The sequence below is a fragment of the Stenella coeruleoalba genome (assembly GCF_951394435.1).
Source record: "Stenella coeruleoalba genome assembly, chromosome: 6".
Taxonomy (NCBI): Eukaryota; Metazoa; Chordata; class Mammalia; order Artiodactyla; family Delphinidae; genus Stenella; species Stenella coeruleoalba.
Window position 1 is genome coordinate 79,613,473 of NC_137151.1, and position 24,065 is coordinate 79,637,537.

Here is a 24,065-nt window from a genome sequence, read left to right on the forward strand (position 1 = left end):
TCTACTAATGTTTTCTAGAACACAGCCTTACTTCTTCCTGCAGTTTATATCAAGTTAAAAGTTCTAGCCTAAAAATGATTCTTACTGTGAAATTATTTGCAACCTTAACTTCAACTATGCCATGTTTCTTTTAATATCTTAGAGGAAGATACAGAGATAAAGCAAGAGGGCAAACACATGCCAAAATATTAACAATGATTTCATTAAAGTGAAGGCTTTATAAGAGTTTGTTGTCATCTTCTTGTAATGTTTCTATAGTTCTGAACATTTTTCAGAATGTGAGGTATGATCAAAAAAATTCAGAAAACTAAAATACAATGAGGATTAAAACAAAGAGAGGGAAGACCTATAGCACAAAAGAGACTAAGAATCATATGAGATGACGGTAACATATGGGCCTTATTTGAACAAACTATTTAAAAATATTAGAAAATTAGAGTTATTTGAACACACTGACTGGATATTTGATGATAGTAAGGAATGATTGTGGGACTTTGTTTGTTTGTTTAGGTCTGATACTGATTTCATGATGATATTTTTTAAAAGTTCTTCTATTTTAGAGCTACGTACTGAAAGATGTACAGAAAAAATTGTATGAATTTAGGAATGTCTTTAAAAATTATCTGAGGCAGGGGAAAGGATATGAGGTAGGAGAGGATAAAATGAAAGAAAGTTGACCCCAAGGTGATAATTGTTGAAGCTGAGTGATGGGTATGTGGGGGTTATTATACTGTACTCTCTACTTTGTTTTCTGCTTAAAACTTTAAACATAATGGAGTGCTATGGATCAGATTATTTGGGTTCAAGTATGAGCTGCACATTTATTCATTATACATCCTTGAGCTAGATATTGAACTTTCCTGTGATTTAGGACTCTCACCTGTAAAATGAGGAAATGTCTAGAATACACATCTCTATTATTTTAATCATGATTGAATGAGTTAATACATACAAACTCTTAATCGGTGACTGACCCTAAACAAGCACTGAATAAATGTCAGCTATTATTTTTAGATTTGTTTTTCTCTTTCAAATCTAGGCTAAGGCTAATGCTTTGGAAGAATGCAATTTACCTAAGAATCTCAGTTTGCTTTCCTCAAAATTTTCCCACTTTTGTGGAATGAAAAATTAAGAAACAATTATTGCTTCTCTGGACGAATATCAATCTTAGGAAGACAAAATAAACCCCCAAAAAAACCCTTACACCAAAATAAGAAATAACCAAAAATTTAGAGAGAGGAAGTAGCTTAACTGTAATTATAAGTAATGGGGAGAATCAACTAGTTTGCAAAGAAATTACTATTCTGAAATATTGTTTTGAAAGCTAATTCTGCTTTGAACCAAAGACTATTGCCATTATAATAAACTCACATTGATTAGAATTTTATCTCTGCTTTGTACTTAGCCATGAAATCATAGTACTTAATTATTGTTTCATTTAAATTGGATAATCCACAAAGTATTATTTTGAAGATTTTGTAAAAATTCAGTTAGCAGTTTAGATCTATGAGACTCATTTTCATCTTCTTAAACTAACTTTTTTTAAACATATTGGATGCAATCAAAAAGAATAATGGGGAATATTTCACAAATCTGCTGAGAAATGGTAAATTTTTCAAATTGACAACTCATATATGAACAATTTGAACGATTTTGCAATTTATCACCTCTTGCTGTGCAGTTGATAAAATTAATCAAAGGTAATGACGAATCACTGTCTTTAAAGTGAGAAAGAGGGCCATGTATGTACAGACTATGGCAAATGCATTACTACAAGGTATACTACAAGTTATACATATGAATGATGGTGTACATTATATGATGTGTACACAAATATATAGCACAATAAAGTAAGGAAAGTATTAACCATTTATTAAATTACAATTAGTAAACCACTTTCAAATTTTGTAGAAGCAATTTAAACATTCAAACTATGAGTTCTTTCTAGCCTGTATATTTAGTGAGAGGACGATTGTCATTGACATAGAGAAGACTGTGCCGTTTCATCTCCAAATCCTTGTGCTTGAACAAGTGAGTGTCTTATGGTAGCACATAAGAGGCCTGAATATGTAGTTATTTTGAATTTTAAAGAAGTTGAGCATGAGACAATATGTAAATTAGAAACATAATGTATTCTAAGGTAGGGATCGAAGTTTAGGTTTTCTTTATATCAGCACTTCAGTGAAAGACTTGGACAGTGTTTCAACATGTAATATTTATTCATGTCTGGCAACATCAACATTTAAGGAAGCATGAAATAGCAAGTAAATTTAGATTTAAGAAAACCTAAGACCTACAAACATTTTGCTATTTTATGCTTTGTAAATGAAAGCTAATGATAATCACTGCATTTTTCATATTTTCAGGAGTTTGATTGTATAGTCATCTTTATTTACTATCAGCATGATGAAAGCCATCTGTTATACAGTTTAAGTCTTTTCAGTTTAGGTAAATAACTTGCAGAAAAGAATCTCATTTTCCAAAGACTAGAGAATTTTTAAAAGTTCAACCAAAATTGATATGGGTCAAGATGAAAACGTTAGTCAAATGAAAGCTACTTGGGATGAATAAGTTGCAAACAAAAAAACCAATCTTGAATATTTACATACCAATATGGACCTCTTCATAAAGGACATATTTTAGATGTTGTTCAGGATTTTAAAATTTTATGTTAGCTAAGTCATTGCCAGAAATTGACAGTTGAATCAACAGCTATATGAGTTTCATATTTTTTTCTGTGCTAACATAGCACAGGAACTTGTTTAAGCAAGGGCTTCTATTTCTTTCTGTGATTTGTTTTTCCTCTCCATATTTCTCCTATTCTTTCATCATTTATTTTTACTTCTTCTTTTAATCTTTAATTTTCTTTAACTGATAATTTCTCCTAATTTGGTTTGCTGCTATTTGCTTTATTTTTCTCTTTCTCGGTTATATTATTTTAAATTTTAATTACTATACTAAAGTTGTCAACTGTCAGAAGAAAGGAAACTCAGAGGAAAACTAATTGCTTCCTTCCTTGAAATTTTATTTTTCAGGATTATGCTGAGAAGGAGAACAGCATAGCAAAAGCTCTGGAAGATCTGAAGGCCAATTTTTACTGTGAACTCTGTGACAAGCAGTACTATAAGCATCAGGAGTTTGACAATCACATTAATTCATATGACCATGCCCACAAGCAGGTAAGAAAGAGATATCAAAAAACCTCTAATATTTCTAAACTTTTGTAATAATTTGAATTGTGTAGACTGTATGAATATAATATTTTTTCTTTGCTGTGCACTTTTTAAAGATGTCAATCTGGGGTGATAATTTGATGACTTACAATGAAAGACATTTTTTAAAAAGCACCAAAAGTAAAGTCAGAAGTAAATAACCAATATAAAGAAATACCATTCAGTTGCCTTTTAGTAACAGACAGTAATTTGAAAATTACATTCTTCAGGTGGTGATCCTCTATATTTCAAATTTATTAATTTCAAAATATGTTAATCAACTAAAGATATTGACCAGATATAAATGATTTTATTCATAGTTCTTTATGGAAGGCATTTCCCATTTAAACTATCATAAACGTACGAGAAACAAGTTTTGGTATGGTAAAACCAATCTAGGGTTACTGGTTAAATAAATATGTATATGATTTAGTTCATTTTAATACTATTTCATTTCCCTATTGATTGAAAATCCAAGATTGATTTTTTTCAACACTGTATGTAAATATTAGTTTAAAATAGTGACATCAGAAGTGACATTAATAATATAGATTCTGTTTTTCTCATATGCTGTACTTATATCAATGCAACTGCATACATTGTTTAGCTTACTTGACATGATTCAGTATGCTTAGTTATTGTCAACTTATAAATACTTTCCTTTTTAGTCATCACTCACAAAAATCATCCAAATGTCACTTTGGTATTAATTAAAGGTACATTTTTTACCCATGAACGTACACTAACTTTCCATTAACATTTACCATAAGTATGAAAGAGTAGGGGGAAATGATTACATTAATTACTTATGGACAAATGACATGTATTTTCTTTTGTTGTCAGTTTTTCCATTCTGTCATACCAACAAAACTGTGCTTGGGGAGGCTGTTGCAGGGAGAACATTACCCTCTGCTTACATATGTCACTGATTAATGCTGACTAAATTTAATGATCTGCCCTTGCGTTTCTTTTGCTGGTAGTAGACCCACAGGCACACCAGTTAATGAAAAGGTTTTGATGGAAATATCATTTCTTTTCTTACATAAAAACACATTCATATAAGTATATCATTGCTTGATTTGAACATTAAATCCATCAGGAAATAGTATTGATTTCATTCTATGGTAACTTTCTTGTGCTTTATAAAAAGATTCTGGAATGCTGTTATCGATGTGGTAACTCTAAGAAAGTTGTTCCTCTGATTTTTCCTAATATCTTCCTGTATTCCTTACAAGAGTGCAAAGATGGAGTGTTATTTTATCAGCAAGGTATTAAAATGCATTTATAATTTCTTTTTGGCTTCACTCATGAATAAACATTTCCTATTAGCAACTAAAAACCAACTTATGTATGTTTCATGGTGTAAACTAGGTATTTGGAAATGTGTGTGTATGTATACGTGTATTTTAAGAATATCTTACTAGCTACATCTTAATGTCCTTTGCCAAAGAATGCTTTGTTCAACCATAGGTTGTCTGGAGGATCAAATTCACTTAGATTATCAGAAGACCTTTCCATTTCCATATTCTAAATGAAGTTAAGATACTATATACTGTACACAGATAAGCTAAGGGAATTCAGGATAAATTTGGTTTGTTCTTTTGAAGGTCTGGTCACTTGATACTACTCAGGGGCAGCAGGCTCTGGAGACAGACTATCTAAATGGCCATGAATTCTAGTAAATAGCAGAGTCTTAACTGATTAATTTAACATTAGACTATGTTACAGTAGCTGAAAGTACTTAAAATCTATATGATCATTGTATTCCCTCTCCATAGGATTGTGGCACATGTTTGAGACTGTCTTCCTAAAGAATGCACTCCCTTTTCTGAACAGACACTTTATCCCAATGACAGTTAGCTCTGTTTTTACCACAGGTTTCCCAAACCTTGGCCACTTCGAATTAAGTAGAGGGGAACAAAATTTGGAGGTGGGCAATTCAGATATTTTTCTCCTAAGAACTGGAACCAAGGTAAACAAACAAAACACAAACCAAAAAAAAACCTATCACACAATACCTTTAAGATGGCAGAGGAGTAAGACGTGGAGATCACCTTCCCCCCAACAAATACATCAGAAATACATCTGCATGTGGAACAACTCCTACAGAACACCTACTGAACACTAGCAGAAGACCTCAGACTTCCCAAAAGGCAAGAAACTCCCCACGTACCTGGGTAGGGCAAAAGAAAGAAGAAAAAACAGAGACAAAATAATAGGGACGGGACCTACACCTCTGAGAGGGAGCTGTGAAGGGGTAAATTTTCCACACACTAGGAAGCCCCTTCACTGGTGGAGACGGGGGGCGGGGGGGAAGCTTCGGAGCCACGGAGATCTCAGCAACAGGGGTGCAGACGGCAAATAGGAGAGATTCCCGCACAGAGGATTGGTGCTGACCACCACTCACCAACCTGAGAGGCTTGTCTGCTCACCCGCCTGGGTGGGTGGGGGCTGGGAGCTGAGGCTCAGGCTTCTGAGGTCAGATCCCAGAGAGAGGACTGGGGTTGGCTGCATGAACACAGCCTGAAGAGGGCTGGTTTGGATTCCCAAAGAGGGCTGGGAGTCCAGGAAAAAGTCTGGAACTGCCTAAGAGGCAAGAAGCCATTGTTTCAGGCTGCACGAGGAGAGGGAATTCAGAGCAACGCCTAAACGAGCTCCAGAGACGGACGCGAGCCATGGCTATCAGCGTGGACACCAGAGACAGGCATGAAACGCTAAGGCTGCTGCTGCAGCCACCAAGAAACCTGTGTGCAAGCGCAGGTCACTATCCACACCTACCCAGCCAGGAGCCTGTGCAGCCCACCATTGCCAGGGTCCCGTGATCCAGAGAGGGCTTCCCCGGGAGAACACACAGCACTCCTCAGGCTGGTGCAATGTCACATCGGCCTCTGCCACCACAGGCTTGCCCCACACTCCGTACCCCTCCCTCCGTCCAGCCTGAGTGAGCAGCCGCTATTTTAACCACGTCCTGTCTGAGCGAAGAAAAGACGCCCTTAGGCGACTTACATGCAGAGGCAGGGCCAGATCCATAGCTCAACCCCAGGAGCTGTGCGAACAAAGAAGAGAAAGGGAAATTTCTCCAAGCAGCCTCAGGAGCAGCGGATTAAATCTCCACAATCACCTTGATGTACCCTGCATTTGTGGAATACCCGAATATATAATGAATCATCCCAAAATTGAGGTGGTGGACGTTGGGAGCAACTGTAGATTTGGGGTTTGTTTTCTGTACCTAATTTGTTTCTGGTTTTATGTTTATCTCAGTTTAGTAGTTAGAGTTTATTATCATTGGTAGATTTGTTTATTGATTTGGTTGCTCTCTTCCTTTTTAAAAAAAAAAAAATATATATATATATATATACTTTCCTTTTTCTCTTTTTGCGAGTGTGTATGTGTATGCTTCTTTGTGTGATTTTGTCTGTATAGCTTTGCTTTTACCATTTGCCCTAGGTTTCTGACTGTCCCTTTTTTGTCTTTTTTTTTGGTATTGTTTTTAATGCTTGCTATCACTGGTGGATTTGTTTTTTGGTTTGGTAGCTTTCTTCTTTCTTTCCTTCTTCCTTTTTTTTTCTCTTTTGTCAATGACTTTTTATTTTTAATAATTATTTTTTATTTTAATAACTTTATTTTATCTTTTTCTTTCTTTCTTTCCTTCTTTTTTTCTTCCTTGCTTCCTTCCGTTCTTTCTTTCTTCCTTCCTTCCTTCCCTTCATTCTTCCTTTCTTTATTTCTTTGTTTTTTTCTCCCTTTTCTTCTGAACTGTGTGGCTGACAGGTTCTTGGTGCTCCAGCCGGGTGTCAGGCCTGTGCCTCTGAGGTGGGAGAGCCGAGTTCAGGACATTGGACTACCAGAGACCTCCCAGCACCACATAATATTAAACAGATCTCCCAGAGATCTCCATCTCAATGCTAAGACCCAGCTCCACCCAACGAACAGCAAGCTACAGTGCTGGGCACCCTATGCAAAACAACTATGAAGACAGGAGCACAACTCCCCCATTAGCAGAGAGGCTGCCTAAAATCATAATGTCACAGACACCCCAAAACATACCACTGGACGCGGTCCTTCCCACCAGAAGGACAAGATCCAGCCTCATCCACCAGAACACAGGCACCAGTCCCCTGCACCAGGAGGACTACACAACCCACTGAACCAACCTTACCCACTGGGGGCAGACACCAAAAACAACAGGAACTATGAACCGGCAGCCTGTGAAAGGGAGACCCCAAACACAGTAAGTTAAGCAAAATGAGAAGACACACAGCAGATGAAGGAGCAAGATAAAAACCCACCAGACAAAACAAATGAAGAGGAAATAGGCAGTCTACCTGAAAAAGGAATTCAGAGTAATCATAGTTAAGATGATCCAAAATCTTGGAAATAGAATGGAGAAAATATATGAAATATTTGACAAGGACCTAGAAGAACTAAACAGCAAACAAACAATCATGAACAACACAATAAATGAAATTTTAAATTCTCTAGAAGGAATCAATGGCAGAATAACTGAGGCAGAAGAAGGGATAAGTGACCTGAAAGATAAAGTAGTAGAAATAACTATCACAGAGCAGAATAAAGAAAAAAGATGAAAAGAATTGAGGACAGTCTCAGAGACCCCTGGAACATCATTAAACACACAAACATTCGAATTATAGGGGTGCCAGAAGAAGAAGAGGAAAAGAAAGAGACTGAGAAAATATTTGAAGAGATTATAGTTGAAAACTTCCCTAATATAAGAAAAGAAATAGTCAAGTCCCAGAAGAACAGAGAGCCCCATACAGGATAAATCCAACGAGAAATACACCAAGACACATATTAATCAAACTATCAAAAATTAAATACAAAGAAAAAATATTAAAAGCAGTAAGGGAAAAACAACAAATAACATACAAGGGACTCTCCATAAGGCTAACAGCTGATCTTTCAGCAGAAACTCTGCAAGCCAGAAGGGAGTGGCAGGACATATTTAAAGTGATGAAAGGGAAGAAACTACAACCAAGATTACTGTACCCAGCAATGATCTCATTTAGATTTGACAGAGAAATTAAAACCATTACAGAGAAGCAACAGCTAAGAGAATACAGCACCACCAAACCAGCTTTACAAAAAGTGCTAAAGGAACTTCTCCAGGCAAGAAACACAAAAGAGGGAAAAGACCTACAATAACAAACCCAAAATGATCAAGAAAATGGTAATAGGAACATACCTATCGATAACTACGTTAAATGTAAATGGATTAAATGCTCCAAGCAAAAGACATAGACTGGCTGAATGCATACAAAAACAAGACCCATATATATGCTGTCTGCAAGAGACCCACTTCAGATCTAGGGACACATATAAACTGAAAGTGAGGAGTTGGAAAAAGATATTGCATGCAAATGGAAATCAAAATACAGCTGGAGGAGCAATTTACATATCAGACAAAATAGAATTTAAAATAAAGACTATTAAGAGAGACAAAGAAGGACACTACATAATGATCAATTGATCAATCCAAGAAGAAGCTATAACAATTGCAAATATTCATGCACCCAACATAGGAGCACCTCAATACATAAGGCAAATTCTAACATCCATAAAAGAGGAAATTGACAGTAACCCAACAATAGTAGGAGACTTTAACACCCCACTTTTACCAATGGACAGATCATCCAAAATGAAAATAAATAAGGAAACACATGTTTGAAATGACACATTAAACAAGATGGACTTAATTGATATTTATAGGACATTTCATCCAAAATCAAAAGAATACACTTTCTTCTCAAGTGCTCATGGAACATTCTCCAGGATAGATCATATCTTGGGTCACACATCAAGCCTTGGTAAATTTAAGAAAATCAAAGTTGTATCAAGTATCTTTTCTGACCACAACGCTATGAGACTAGATATCAATTACAGGAAAAAATCTGTAAAAAATACAGACACATGAAGGCTAAATAATACACTACTTAATAACGAAGAGATCAGTGAAGGAATCAAAGAGGAAATCAAAACATACATAGAAACAAATACAATGAAAACATGACAACCCAAATCCTACGGGATGCAGGAAAAGCAGTTCTAGGATGGAAGTTTATAGCAATACAATCCTACCTCAAGAAACAAGAAGCATCTCAAATAAACAACCTAACCTTACACCTAAAGCAATTAGAGAAAGAAGAACAAGAAAACCCCAAAGTTAGCAGAAGGAAAGAAATCATAAAGATCAAATCAGAAATAAACAAAAAAGAAATGAAGGAAACAAGAGCAAAGATCAATAAAACTAAAAGCTGGTTCTTTGGGAAGATAAACAAAATTGATTAACCATTAACCAGTCTAATCAAGAAAAAAAGGGAGAAGACTCAAATCAATAGAATTAGAAATGAAAATGGAGAAGTAACAACTGACACTGCAGAAATACAAAGGATCATGAGAGATTACTACAAGCAACTATATGCCAATAAAATGGACAACCTTAAAGAAATGGACAAATTCTTAGAAAAGCACAACCTTCCGAGGCAGAACCAGGAAGAAACAGAAAATATAAAGACACAAATCACAAGCACTGAAATTAGACTGTGATTAAAAATCTTCCAACAAACAAAAGCCTTGGACCAGAAGGATTCACAGGTGAACTCTATCAAACATTTAGAGAAGAGCTAACAGCTATCCTTCTCAAACTCTTCCAAAATGTAGCAGAGGGAAGAACACTCCCAAACTCATTCTGTGACGCCACCATCACCTTGATACCAAAACCAGGTAACAGTGTCACAAAGAAAGAAAACTAATAGCATTGATGAGACCAATAGCATTGATGAACATAGATGCAAAAATTCTCAACAAGATACTAGCAAACAGAATCCGACAGTACTTTAAAAGAATCATACACCATGATCAAGTGGGGTTTATCCCAAGAATGCAAGGTTTCTTCAATATACGCAAATCAATCAATATGATAAACCATATTAACAAATTGAAGGAGAAAAACCATATGATCATCTCAATAGATGTGGAAAAAGCTTTTGACAAAATTCAACACCCATTTATGATAAAAACCTTCCAGAAAGTAGGCATAGAGGGAACTTACCTCAACATAATAAAGGCCACATATGACAAACCCACACCCAATATCGTTCTCAATGGTGAAAAACTGAAACCATTTCCTCTAAGATCAGGAACAAGACAAGGTTGTCCATTCTCACGACTATTATTCAACATAGTTTTGGGAGTTTTAGCCTCGGCAACCAGAGAAGAAAAAGAAATAAAAGGAATCCAAATTGGAAAAGAAGAAGTAAAGCTGTCACTGTTTGTAGATGACATGATACTATACATAGAGAATCCTAAAGATGCTACCAGAAAACTACTAAAGCTAATCAATGAATTTGGTAAAGTAGCAGGATACAAAATTAATGCACAAAAATCTCTTGCATTCCTGTACACTAATGATGAATAATCTGAAAGTGAAATTAAGAAACTCTCTCATTTACCATTGCAACAATAACAATAAAATACCTAAGAATAAACCTACCTAAGGAGACAAAAGACCTGTATGCAGAAAACTATAACACACTGATGAAAGAAATTAAAGATGATACAAAGAGATGGAGATATATACCATGTTCTTGGATTGGAAGAATCAACATTGTGAAAATGATTATATTACTCAAAGCAATCTACAGATTCAATGCAATCCCTATCAAACTACCAATGGCATTTTTCACAGAACTAGAACAAAAAATTTCACAATTTGTATGGAAACACAAAAGACCCCATATAGCCAAAGGAATCTTGAGAAAGAAATATGGAGCTGGAGGAATCAGGTTCTGTGACTTCAGACTATACTACAAAGCTACAGTAGTCAAGACAGTATGGTACTGACATAAAAACAGAAATATAGATAAATGGAACAGGATAGAAAGCCCAGAGATTAACTCATGCACATATGGTCACCTTATTTTTGTTAAAGGAGGCAAGAATATACAATGAAGAAAAGACATCCACTTCAATAAGTCGTTCTAGGAAAAGTGGACAGCTACACGTAAAAGAATGAAATTAGAATACTCCCTAGCACCATACACAAAAATAAACTTAAAATGTATTAAAGATCTAAATGTAAGGCCAGACACTCTAATACTCCTAGAGGAAAACATCAGGCAGACCATTTTATGACATAAATCATAGCAAGATCCTTTTTGACCCACCTCCTAGAGAAATGGAAATAAGAAGAAAAATAAACAAATGGGACTGAATGAAACTTAAAAGCTTTTATACAGCAAAGGAAAACTTAAACAAGATGAAAAGACAACCCTCAGAATGGGAGAAAATATTTGCAAATGAAGCAACTGGCAAAGGATTAATTTCCAAAATATACAAGCAGCTCTTGTAGTGCAATATCAAAAAAAACAAACAACCCAATCCAAAAATGGGCAGAAGACCTAAATAGACAAAGAAGATATACAGATTGCCAACAAACACACAAAAGGATGTCCAACATCACTAATCATCAGAGAAATGCAAATCAAAACTACAATGTGGTATCACCTCAAACTGGTCAGAATGGCCATCATCAAAAAATCTACAAACAGTAAATGCTAGATAGGGTGTGGGGAAAAGGGAACCCTCTTGTACTGTTGGTGGGAATGTAAATTGATACAGCCACTATGGAGAATCGTATGTAGGTTCCTTAAAAAACTAAAAATAGAACTACCATATGATCCAGCAATCCCACTACTGGGCATATACCCTGAGAAAACCATAATTCTAAAAGAGACATGTACCACAATGTTCATTGCAGCACTATTTACAATCGCCAGGACATGGAAGCAACCTAAGTGTCCATCAACAGATGAATGGATAAAGAAGATGTGACACATATATACAATGGAATATTACTCAGCCATAAAAAAAAAACGAAATTGAGTTATTTGTAGTGAGGTGGGTGGACCTAGAGTCTGTCATACAGAGTGAAGTCAGAAAGTGAAAAACAAATACCGTATGCTAACACATATATATGCAATCTAAGAAAAAAAAAGAAAAATGCTTCTGAAGAGCCTAGGGGCACAACAGGAATAAAGACGCAGATGTTGAAAATGGACTTGAGTACACCGGGAGGGGGAAGTGTAAGCTGGGACAAAGTGAGAGAGTGGCATGGACATACATACACTACCAAATGTAAAATTAATAACTGGTGGGAAGCAGCTACATAGCACAGGGAGATCAGCTCAGTGCTTTGTGACCACCTAGAGTGGTGGGATAGGGAGGGTGGGAGGGAGATGCAAGAGTGAGGATATAAGGGGATATATGTATATGTATAGCTGATTCACTTTGTTTTAAAGCAGAAGCTAACACAACATTGTAAAGCAATTTTACTCCATAAAGATGTTAAAAAAACAAAACAAAAACAAAAAAAGCCTGTCTATGCTCTGATTATGTCTGAACCTAACACTTTACATATGTAATCCTCTGCTGTGGCTAAATGCATTGAAAAGTTGAGAAAACTGGTTTGCTTAAATAGAGGACAAAATAAGCACACAGAAAATGAGGTCTATGTGGCCATGTGACAATTGAAGGAAACAATATGGAAATAGGATTTTTGATTTTGAATGGCTTTCAGAAAAATAAGCAGTATTTCCATTAACTGATATGCAGATCCTTTCCTTGGATTCTGAGAGATATTTCAGCTTGGTATTAATAAATGAGCTTAACAGGAAAAATAAAAACAAACCCTAGCTTAATACTTTTTATTTGTGCCCTAAAAAGCAAAACAAAAATAAACTCTTAGTAAAATACTAACCTATCTCAGTAGCAAAGCAACATTTTTGGTCTCCTATAGAAAATGCCTACATAAGAAATATTTATACTCAAAGTCCATATAACTTAACTTTCAGGTAAGAAAACCTACTTGTGATTAGGACACTTCTTGCATGGAATTAGAAAAAGACAAAGAGACCACTCATCTCATACATTCTTTACCTCCAGAGATATGATTCTAAGGACCACCTGATACAGGGCAAAAGGTGGGGGGTTACTGGTGGAATGAACCCTAGTCCTGCCACTACTTGCCTTGGGTAAAATGAGCAAAGGCTCATGTAATTCTATTACTGATTCTTAGGAGGAATAAATGAGAGAATGCACATGAACACACTTTGCAAAGTGTAAAAAAATGGTAAAAGTTCAGTATTTAATTAGTTTTTATTATACTACGTACTAAAATTTTTCTCCTAAAATGTTTGGGACACTGGCAGCTTGCCTCTGAGACTTCCTTTATGTAGGCTTCCCCAAAGTATCTATTTTTACTTCAAAAAGGCTAATAGAGTCTGAAATGTAGACAGATAATCTTGACCTATGAGCTGTTTTGCCTGCCTCATGTATCTTTGCTAATTCGTGTATGGCAGAGTATGTGTTGCATTTGAACTCTAAGCTTCAAAGAAAAATCTGTTTCTCTCATCCACATGCTCCTTGGATAACTTCAGAATCTCTCTTGCGCTTTTATTACTAAGACTTGCTAACAGAGAGTTAAAAAGAGGAGGAGGCTCAGGTGTATGGAGGTGATCACAGTAGTTCACAATTTAGACTTCATTTTTGCAATATTTTCTTTTTACCTTAAAACTTGAAAGCCTTTGGATTGTAACCTTTTAATGACAAGGATTGTTTCCTTTATGTCTTCATCCCTCACAACATCTAATGCAGCATTTTTCACAGTTTACACACCAAATCAATGCTTCCTATATAAACAAATGTAAAAAGGCCAGAGTCAAATTCCTTTTGAGGTTTTGTAATAAACCACAGCTTCAAGGTAGGTAAGAGTTTCAAAAGAATAAAATTATTTATTTATAGATTTATACTTAGATGAAACTAATTGTGAGGAGAATATTATTTATGAGGATGAAGTGACTAAGTTGGACGAGTATCTTGAATGCTTCCACATTCATGAGTATTTTTCCTTTATAAAGTAGTGTTACTGATTATAATATAGCAACAATTTAAATAGCATATATTATGTGTATTCTTCAAAGTGTTTCATATCTTTTTAACATCAATGTATTTTGGATTTGTATTGTGAGTGTTTTTTTATGTGAGAAAATTATTAAAAGCAAATAGCACTTTTAGAACTACCTCAGAGGTTTCACTTTCAGTAGGGTAGCACACAAGATGCTCCAAAGGACCCTTGTGCTATAAAACAAATAGATCCTCTACAATACAAATTTTTAATTGAATTGCTGAGTTTCTAGGAAGGATGATATCTCTAAAGACCATGGGGTGAGGAAGTGCTGAGGAGTGGGAAGCTACTGGCTAAAACCTGGGCATGCAGTAATAATAAACTACAAAATGTGGAACTGAATGAAGAGTAAATCACACTACGAGCTTTGTAGTTTGGAAATGAACCATGGTCAGCAGTTGGTAAACTTTGACTAAGACTTCTGGATTAAAATGAATATTGCCCCTAGTTCTTGACTGAAACATATACAAATTACTCTTGAAAAAAAAGCAACCTTGATTTAGATTTTCCATTGAATGTGATTAACAAAATCAGGGATCATAATCAAAGATCAAAAACTCTAATCAAAATCTCAATATTTTTTAATATTTAACTTTACAAACTGATTGCACAATTTATATGTAAGAATGAATACAATTCTAAAAAGGCAACTAAAAGTCAGAAGATTTGTCCTGCTGGATGCCAAGACTATTATATACAGCTCTATTGTCGCAGACTTGGACAGATTGATTAATGGAACAGAATCTAGAGCTGTGACGTAAAAATCCACTTATGTTTGGAAATTTGTTAAGTAACAGAGGCAGAAAGCACCTCAGTGGTAAAAAGATATACTTTCCAGACAATAGTATGTGATGATTAGTTATCTATATTTTTTTAAAAAAGAGATTGACTCCTTCTTCACACAATAAATGATCAAGCAATATCAATGTCAGATGAATTAAAGAGTTTAAAATAAAAACTTGTAAAAATTTAGAACAGTATTGTGAGAAATATTTTTATGACTTCAGAGTAATACACAAGTATATGTTAAATAAGGCATTGAAAGCACAAAGCATTGTAGAAAAGATTGGTAAGTTTAACTACATCAAAAATAATATTTTATCACAAGAAATTTTCAGTAAAGAAAGTAAAACCACAAGCCAGAAATTGGGAAAATATATTTGTAATATATATACCAAGAAAGACTTTGTGTTCGGATCTTATTAAAAATATGAATTCATGAGAAAAAGAAAAACAACCCAGTAGAAAACTGGACCAAAATATGGTGGAAATTTACAAAGAAGAAACACTAAAGACCCATAAATATATTACAAATTGGTCAAAAATGAGCAATAATTTTGTACCCACCAAATTGGAAAAAATAAAATTTGATGATGTCAGGTGATAATGATGTGTATCAATGGAAAATCTTACACATCATTTGTGAAAGTATGAATTGATCTGGCAACTCAGGAAAACAATCTTACAAATTTATATATTAACATACTGAAACAAAACAAAAGCCTCTTAATAATAATAGCTATGAACAACAAAATTTGAAAATAAATTGTGATATATTCACACAACGCAAAATTATTCTGTAGTTCAAATAAACTAACTTTAGGTAAATATAACATGAAAGAATCTTAGAAATGTAATATTGATTGAACAAAAAGTTGTGAAAGACTGCACACTTTTTATTTTGTCCAGAAAAAAAACTTAATGCTATTGTTTTTAAGTTTATAAACATGTGATCTATCCCTCTTTGGGAAATGGAAAATGGTGAATATGAAACTCAAGATGGTGGTTACTTCAAGGAGTGAAGTAGGATGATGTGATACCAAAGGATCACATGAGTATATGAAATATGTTCTAATTCTTAAACTGGAGAATGGGGTCAGGGTTATTCAGTTTAATATAATGCTTCATACAATTGCACATATAAAATACTATGGACTGAATCATTAAACAAAGAAATATCATAGTCAAACAAATATGTTCTCAAAGTCTCAAACTATTCTGTCATAGTTATAGAAACTGTCTTAATTGCAATGAAGTAGTAATTCAATATTAAATGGAGAATTATAATTGAAGTTATTGTTAGCTTTTCCATGTGCCATTCAAATATTTCACCATTTTTTTAAGAAAGCACATCTCCCCTGTTTATCAGGATCATCTTGCTTGTTAAACTTCAACGAATATGGGAAAATAAAGTTTTCCTGGAAAAGATAAAAAAGGTAGAGATACATTTCCATTGCTCTTTCTCTCATTATCATTTGACCAGATGAGCCCTCAATATTAATGTAAGAAGTGCACAATTTTTTATCATATTTATGTTTTTATAGAATTCTTTATTCAAAAGCCCAGAGAAGCACAGGATTTTATTAACATGCATAAAATCTAATTATATGCAGATAAGTGACAGTTTAAATGCAAATCATTATTTTAACCTACATAAACATAAAAAATAATAATTTATTATTTTAAAAACAGAATTAGTTTTTCATAACAGAAAATACAGTATTTTAAGGATAACTATACATCCCAATATCCTATGACAGTCTCACTTTATATCCATCATCCTGGTTTAATTATTAATAGAGTCCTTATTTAAGTAATAAATAACATGGTTGCAATAGATACGTTTATTGAAAAACAGCAACATTTTTCGCTACATTTTAGAAAGATGAAAGTTTAAAGGAAATGGCATAGTAAGCCTGATCCTTCATTTAAGTTATATATTTACCCAAACTTAGAAATGTCAAAGGGAACTTTTTAAAAAGTCTAAAAAAAATCACATACCTATATACATTTTTTGCTTGGGGAAACTATGTAAACGTACATTTCATTGTGTAGCAAATGCACTTAGGAGTCAAGAGACCAGGCAGGCTCTATCACAAACTTCTTTTAAGGGCAAAGCTTTTTATCTTTGCCTTCCCAGAGCTCTATTTCCGCATCTATATACAGAGAGTTTAGACCAGATGACTTCATTGGCCTATCTGGGTCTAAATTTTAAGGATTCTATATCATCAAGTATAACACAGGTTAAAGCTTATGTGTTCGTCATAAATAGTCATACGTACTTCATTCTCAATTCCACATTTTCTAAGTGATTCTCATGTAAAAAGAGTATTAGAAAATTTTCCAGTGAAGTTGTCATTCTGAATTCTAGTCATTGAGATTTTTTTTTTTAAGTGGGAAACTCACTATCAGGAAAAAGAAAAGATTTTCCTGTAAACCCTTTTACCTGTACATCTGCCCTGAACCAAAGCCACACCATGTCTGTCTTCTCACCTGGTAGCCTATGGGCAATTCAGAGTTATTTTCACTGTAAGAGATTTGTCACGCTGATACTATGAAAAGATAGAAAAGGGAATGATTGCCTTATTGTTGCTGCCCCTCAAACATTTTGTTTTTTACCTTAACAGTTTCAGTGTGGCTGAAATATCTCCCAAAAGGCACTGAAGTGACCTTAACCCAGCAAGTCAAGATTCTGTGCTTTATGGCATGCTGTTTTGTTCTGCTCCAGAGGAAGTCACTGTCAGGCCAGATTGTTGGAATGTGCTGTCCTGCAGGGACTTGTAGTGCTATAGAAGTGGAGCAGCTTTATTCTCAAATTTGAACATTTCCTAATCATTTAAGCTTCTGTTCAGTAAAGTGATACTTGAGAAAGAAATCACTTCTTTATATTTGGGTGTAAATTTTCACCTGCAAAATAATATTTAAAGGTTAATAAGAAAATATGAGAGACAGGTAAAGCAATTAATGATTCAGTCCATTTCAAACATCTTTCCTGGGATTTTTCCTGGGCTGTGTATTCATCTAACTGTACTGTTTTGTTGTGTTGTTTTTTTTTTTTTAACCATTTGGAGGATCAGAACAAGGGGAAAACTTAAAAATTTCCTCCTATAGAGCATCCCCACTGCCCCAAATGACGGCTCCAAGAGAAGCACACACATATGTCTTCATCTTCAATGAACTGTACTGCTTTGACATTTCATATTCAAACCATGATTTGAATAGAATTAAACTGAAGGTTTTGTCCATTCTTGAGTCTGAGCCAGACTGGATAAAATATTCATTTCTAGTATCTGAACTCATGTCATTGTCTTAAGCTTTCCCCAGTGGAGTTGAAGTCTCCTTCCCTCCCACCTTCCAACATCTGTTAGGTTGATGGCTGTCTATTGAGTCAATTAATGTTCAGGGGAAGTGAAAAATACTACAACTTTAAGCAAAGGGTTTTATTACATGTTATCTACATATAATTATGCCAGAAAAGAATTTAAAAAGTAAGATACAGTAGAGAAATGCACCTAATATGAGAGAAAGCTTTTGTATTTATGTATATTTTAGAATAGGAGGACCTTCAAGATGGCAGAGGAGTAAGACGTGGAGATCACCTTCTTACCCACAAATACATCAAAAACACATCTACATGTGGAACAACTCTTACAGAACACCTACTGAATGCTTACAGAAGATTTCCCAAAGGGCAAGAAACTCCCCACGTACCTGGCCATGTGGCTGACAGGGTCCTGGTGCTCCAGCCAGGTGTCAGGCCTGAGCCGCTGAGGTGGGAGAGCCAAGTTCAAGACATTGGACCACCAGAGATCTCCCGGCCATATGTAATATCAATCAGTGAGAGCTCTTCCAGAGATCTCCATCTAAATGCTAAGACCCAGCTCCACTTAATGACCAGCAAGCTCCAGTGCTGGACACCCCATGCCAAACAACTAGAAACACAGGAACACAACCTCACTGATTAGCAAAGACTCTGCCTAAAATCATAATTAGTTCATAGACACCCCAAAACACACCAGTGGACGTGGTCAGGCCCACCAGAAAGATAGCATCCAGCCTCACACACCAGAACACAGGCACCAGTCCCCTGCACCAGGAAGCCTACACAGCCCACTGAACCAACCTTACCCACTGGGGGCAGACACCAAAAATCGGCAGCCTGTGAAAAGGAGACCCTAAACACAGTAAGTTAAGCAAAATGAGAAGACAAAGAAACACACAGCAGTGGAAGGAGCAAGGTAAAAACCCACCAGACCTAACAAATGTAGAGGAAATAGGCAGTCTACCTGAAAAAGAAATCAGAATAATTATAGTAAAGATGATCCAAAATCTTGGAAATAGAATGCAGAAAATACAAGAAATGTTTAACAAGGACCTAGAAGAACTAAAGAGAAAACAAACAATCATGAACACAATAAATGAAATTAAAAACTCTCTAGAAGGGACCAATAGCAGAATAACTGAGGCAGAAGAATGGATAAATGACCTGAAAGATAAAATAGTGGAAATAACTACTGCAGAGCAGAATTAAGAAAAAAGAAAAGAATTGAGGACAGTCTCAGAGACCTCAGCAACTGACAAAGGATTAATCTCCAAAATATACAAGCAGCTTATGCAGTGCAATATCAAAAAAACAAGCAACCCAATCCAAAAATGGGCAGAAGACCTAAATAGACAAAGAAGATATACAGATTGCCAACAAACACATGAAAGGATGCTCAACATCACTAATCATTAGAGAAATGAAAACCAAAACTACAATGTGGTATCACCTCTAACTGGTCAGAATGGCCATCAACAAAAAATCTACAAACAATAAATGCTAGAGGGGGTATGGAGTAAAGGGAACCCTCTTGCACTGTTGGTGGGAATGTAAATTGATAACAGCCACTGGGGAGAACAGTATGTAGGTTCCTTAAAAAACTAAAAATAGAACTACCATACGACCCAGCAGTCCCACTACTTGACATATTCCCTGAGAAAACCATAATTCAAAAAGAGTCATGTACCACAATATTCATTGCAGCACTATTTACAATAGCCAGGACTTGGAAGCAGTGTAAGTGTCCACTGACAGATGAATGGTTAAAGAAGATGTGGCACATATATACAATGGAATATTACTGAGCCATAAAAAGAAACGAAATTGAGTTATTTGTCATGCGGTGAATGGACCTAGAGACTATCATACAGAGTAAAGTAAGTCAGAAAGAGAAAAACAAATACCATATGCTAATACATATATATGGAATCTAAAAAAAAAAAGAAAAAATGTTCAGAAGAACCTAGGGGTAGGACAGGAGTAAAGACGCAGACATAGAGAATGGACTTGAGGACACTGGGAGGGGAAAGGGTAAGCTGGGACGAAGTGGGAGAGTGGCATTGACATATATACACTACCAAATGTAAAATAGATAGCTAGTGGGAAGCAGCTGCATAGCACAGGGAGATCAGCTGGGTGCTTTGTGACCACCTAGAGGGGTGGAATAGGGAGGGTGGGAGGGAGATGCAAGAGGGAGGGGATATGGGTATATATATATATATATATATATACATATAGTTGATTCACTTTTTTATACAGCAGAAACCAGCACAACATTGTAATGCACTTATACTCCAATAAAGATGTTAAAAAAAGAATAAAATGGACTATTACATTTAGAAGTCACTAGCTAGTACCTTAAACATAAGTCAATTTCAATAATCTGGATAATTTGTATAAGAACAAATTACTTCTATAGTTGCACAAATAGACAATAATGTCTTGTGGATAACTCAAAACAGCGAATATGATGAGAGAGGCAAAAAATGTATATATATACATATATATTTGTATATATATGATTATTATATATATATATTTCAATTCCTCTGCATTCTGCTCTTATCCAGGAATATAAATATTTGCTGTCTTGTTTATTTGAGGTTGGTATCCCTGTAAGTAATTAAATCTCCATGAGCAGCTTTGACAAAGAAGAATTCTGGCAATATTTAATTCACTGAATTTTTGTAAGATTGGTTTCTTTATTATGCTCACACCTTCTGATAGCAGACCGTGGTGATGTTTGCAACCTCACCTCTAAGAAATATTTCCTTTTTTGAAATAAATGGCTCTTCCTTTTAATGCATATTTGGATCATCTCTGCTTTTTCAAGTTGCCAAAATTATGACACTTTTTTTTTAAAATATGGACTTTGGAGAAGTCATAACATTTGCTAACACAAGTTATTGTGTAACCTGGTATCATCAGTTCTTCATATGCTGAAATTCTATTGTGTTACTGTGATCATTATGCTGTGGACAGACAACTTCTGAGATGTCATGCACGATTATCACAATATTGTTATGTAAACCTTACAGTGACACTGATAGAAATGTTTATTCTAAGAAAGGCAAGAAACAGGCTTAAAATAATATAGATTTTCCGTGATTGTATCTCAGAATGCTAGCAACTTTCAAATGACTATGACTTGCAAATAGTAGTCTCTCTTTTCATATTACATAAAACAGGGTTCTAGGCATTTTCTCGCCATTTTATCCTAAGCATTTAAGTAGATCTTTTCCTTCTAAAACACACGAAGCTAATCATTGGGTGTTTTAACACTTTGTATTTTCCAATATTCCTCCTTCTAATTTCAATATTATCTAATCTACTTGAAAATAGCACGTTTCCCTAATGATGATATTCTGTCCCTACTGGGAGAGAATGATTTTTTTTAACACCTCCTTGTTCTGTGCTACGTGTGTCAATATGGCTTTGCCTTGGTTTCTCTGAGTGTAATCAGTAGTATTCAAAATCTTTTTCCTAGGATGTAAAAGATTGTCTAAGGACAATTTAAAAATAGTTGATGCTATGTAAATATAGTTCTGCATAGAATGTACCTTGGAATATATCCAGATACCATTATTTAACATTACATTATGATAATTAGTACATAAAAGTAATGCTGAAATTTGCTCTAAGTAAAGCAGAATTTCAAATAAAACTATTCATGGATTTCTCCCCAACCTCCCCCCTATATCTTACCTCTCATCTCCATCTCCTGCCCAATTGTTGAATAGCAGTTGCATAATTTCTTATGCAGAACCCATTTTTAAGATATGGTATGCTATGCTTCTAGCCCCACTACAACAACCTGCTCTTTCAATTCTTTTGTTCAACTTTTCTGTTTGTTGATTCTCTCCTTTTCTGTTGGTTGATGTGTATTCTGAGCATAAGTTCAGAATTACCTATATCCAAAATGAGGTACACAAATTTTCAAGAGGTTAACTTTAATGTGTGCTGTGGCTTTAAAGTTTAACAGCACTGTGTCAGAATCATGGGGTCCAGAGCTTCTGACAGGTTCTAATAGCTGCCTTACAAAAAGAGATCAATACCATATATACATATATAAACATTTTGAGATATGGAAAAAATTCCCACATTTGTTTACCCTAGTAACAAAATGATTTTTTCCTAACTTTCTTCATGTGTATGCATATTTTTAGATAGATACAATTTTGTATTCTACATCATTTGTATCTTTATATTAATGGTACTGTGTATTAAAGTATATGTATTCTGATATGCATATATATTTTTACATTTAAGTACAGATATATATCAATGTATACTAAAGGTGCACACACACAAATACATATATCTTTATGTATGTTTTGTTTTTTTGTTTTGATGGGCAAACCATTGTCACTATTATTTAATATTGCTTCATATTCAGTTTCATGCCTAACTAAGTACGTTGTACCCAATATGCAGTATAATGTATATAAAATACATTTAATTCAAAAATCTGTAAAAATAAATATATTAATCCAAAAATTATTTTCTTCATACAGATTTTACTCTTTAGGAAACTTTGATGTCGTATGGTACAATACCCCCTCAACTTTACTCCTGTTCAAAATTTACCTCAGTGTATTTGTAGCAATTTGGAAGATTCTGCCTATGTACTCAGTCAGAGACAACTTGCTTATCTTTGTAGGATAAACAGGGATACTAATGGGGAAACATTTGACACCTCTTATTGATATTCCCCAAGGCAACCAAAGGTAAAGTTCAAATCATCGGCACGATGTTTTCCAACCAGGGAAGCATGATTCATGTCACAAAATCTGTTAACAAAATCCTCTACACAATATGAAAAACTGCTTTTCTCAGCAGATCAGTGTGTTTTTTAATATAAAAATATGTCACCGTTGTCTTACATCAACAAAGATGTGTGCTAAAAGCTTAAGTGACGTGTCTGATAAAAGAAGATATGCTACATATTAACCCCAATTTTATTTTCACCCCAAATATTTCTGTGGGCTACAGAAGCTCTTTTGCCTTTGAATCTGTAAGAAACCTTATTATTAGTGTTGCAATGCAAGTGTGATTCACATAAGGGGAAAGATAAAGAAAAAAATATGGCAGTTTGTCAAAAAGTCAGGACAAAATATTTTAAAGAAAATACCACACTGTATTTATTTAGCTTATTTTTGGTCACAATGATTTTAGAGAGTTAAGACAAAGAAATATAGCAAACAAAATTACAAAAATTTTATTTTGGAAGTGTCATACATAAATTAACATATGCATGTATATGTGTATATAGATATGGATATCTGTTACCTTCTTTCCCTCAAAAAGTAAAATCATGACCATCATAAAATATAACATGATATGTTTAAACATTTTATTCAGCTAATTAATTGAGAAAGCAATAAGAAACTAAGATTGGTTCAAAGGATAACTTAAAGAAAACCTATATAGTTTTTCTATATAGTTGAATGCTATATAGTTAGTCAGGAATGCTGATATTAATATTTTAATACATCTAAACTGGTTTATACCCTGTAGGACAATAAAATGTAATATTTTGGGTTATATTTTTTAAAGGACAAAAATCAATTGTATCTCTACTGGATAAAATATTTTCATTTCAGTGGACAATAATAATTGACATTACTCTCCATTTTCTACAGCTTAATTTCCTGAGCTCTAAAATAGCCTTATCAATGGAAACAAAAACATAGATGACCACCCTTGTAGATACATCAGATTATTCCTGGAAGGTTTCCTAGATAATGGCCAGCACTTAACTAAAAATACT

General features: G+C 34.6%; 1 protein-coding gene across 1 annotated transcript in view; it reads left to right on the forward strand.

The window, feature by feature from the left end:
- Positions 1-24,065, forward strand: part of ZNF804A (zinc finger protein 804A) — a gene marked incomplete at both ends in the record, with an annotated part of 317,011 nt that overhangs the window by 248,840 nt on the left and 44,106 nt on the right. The window contains one exon of the mRNA XM_079924122.1: positions 3,036-3,179. Within this exon, the coding sequence (XP_079780248.1) occupies positions 3,036-3,179 (144 nt within the window). The remainder of the gene's footprint in view (positions 1-3,035; positions 3,180-24,065) is intronic.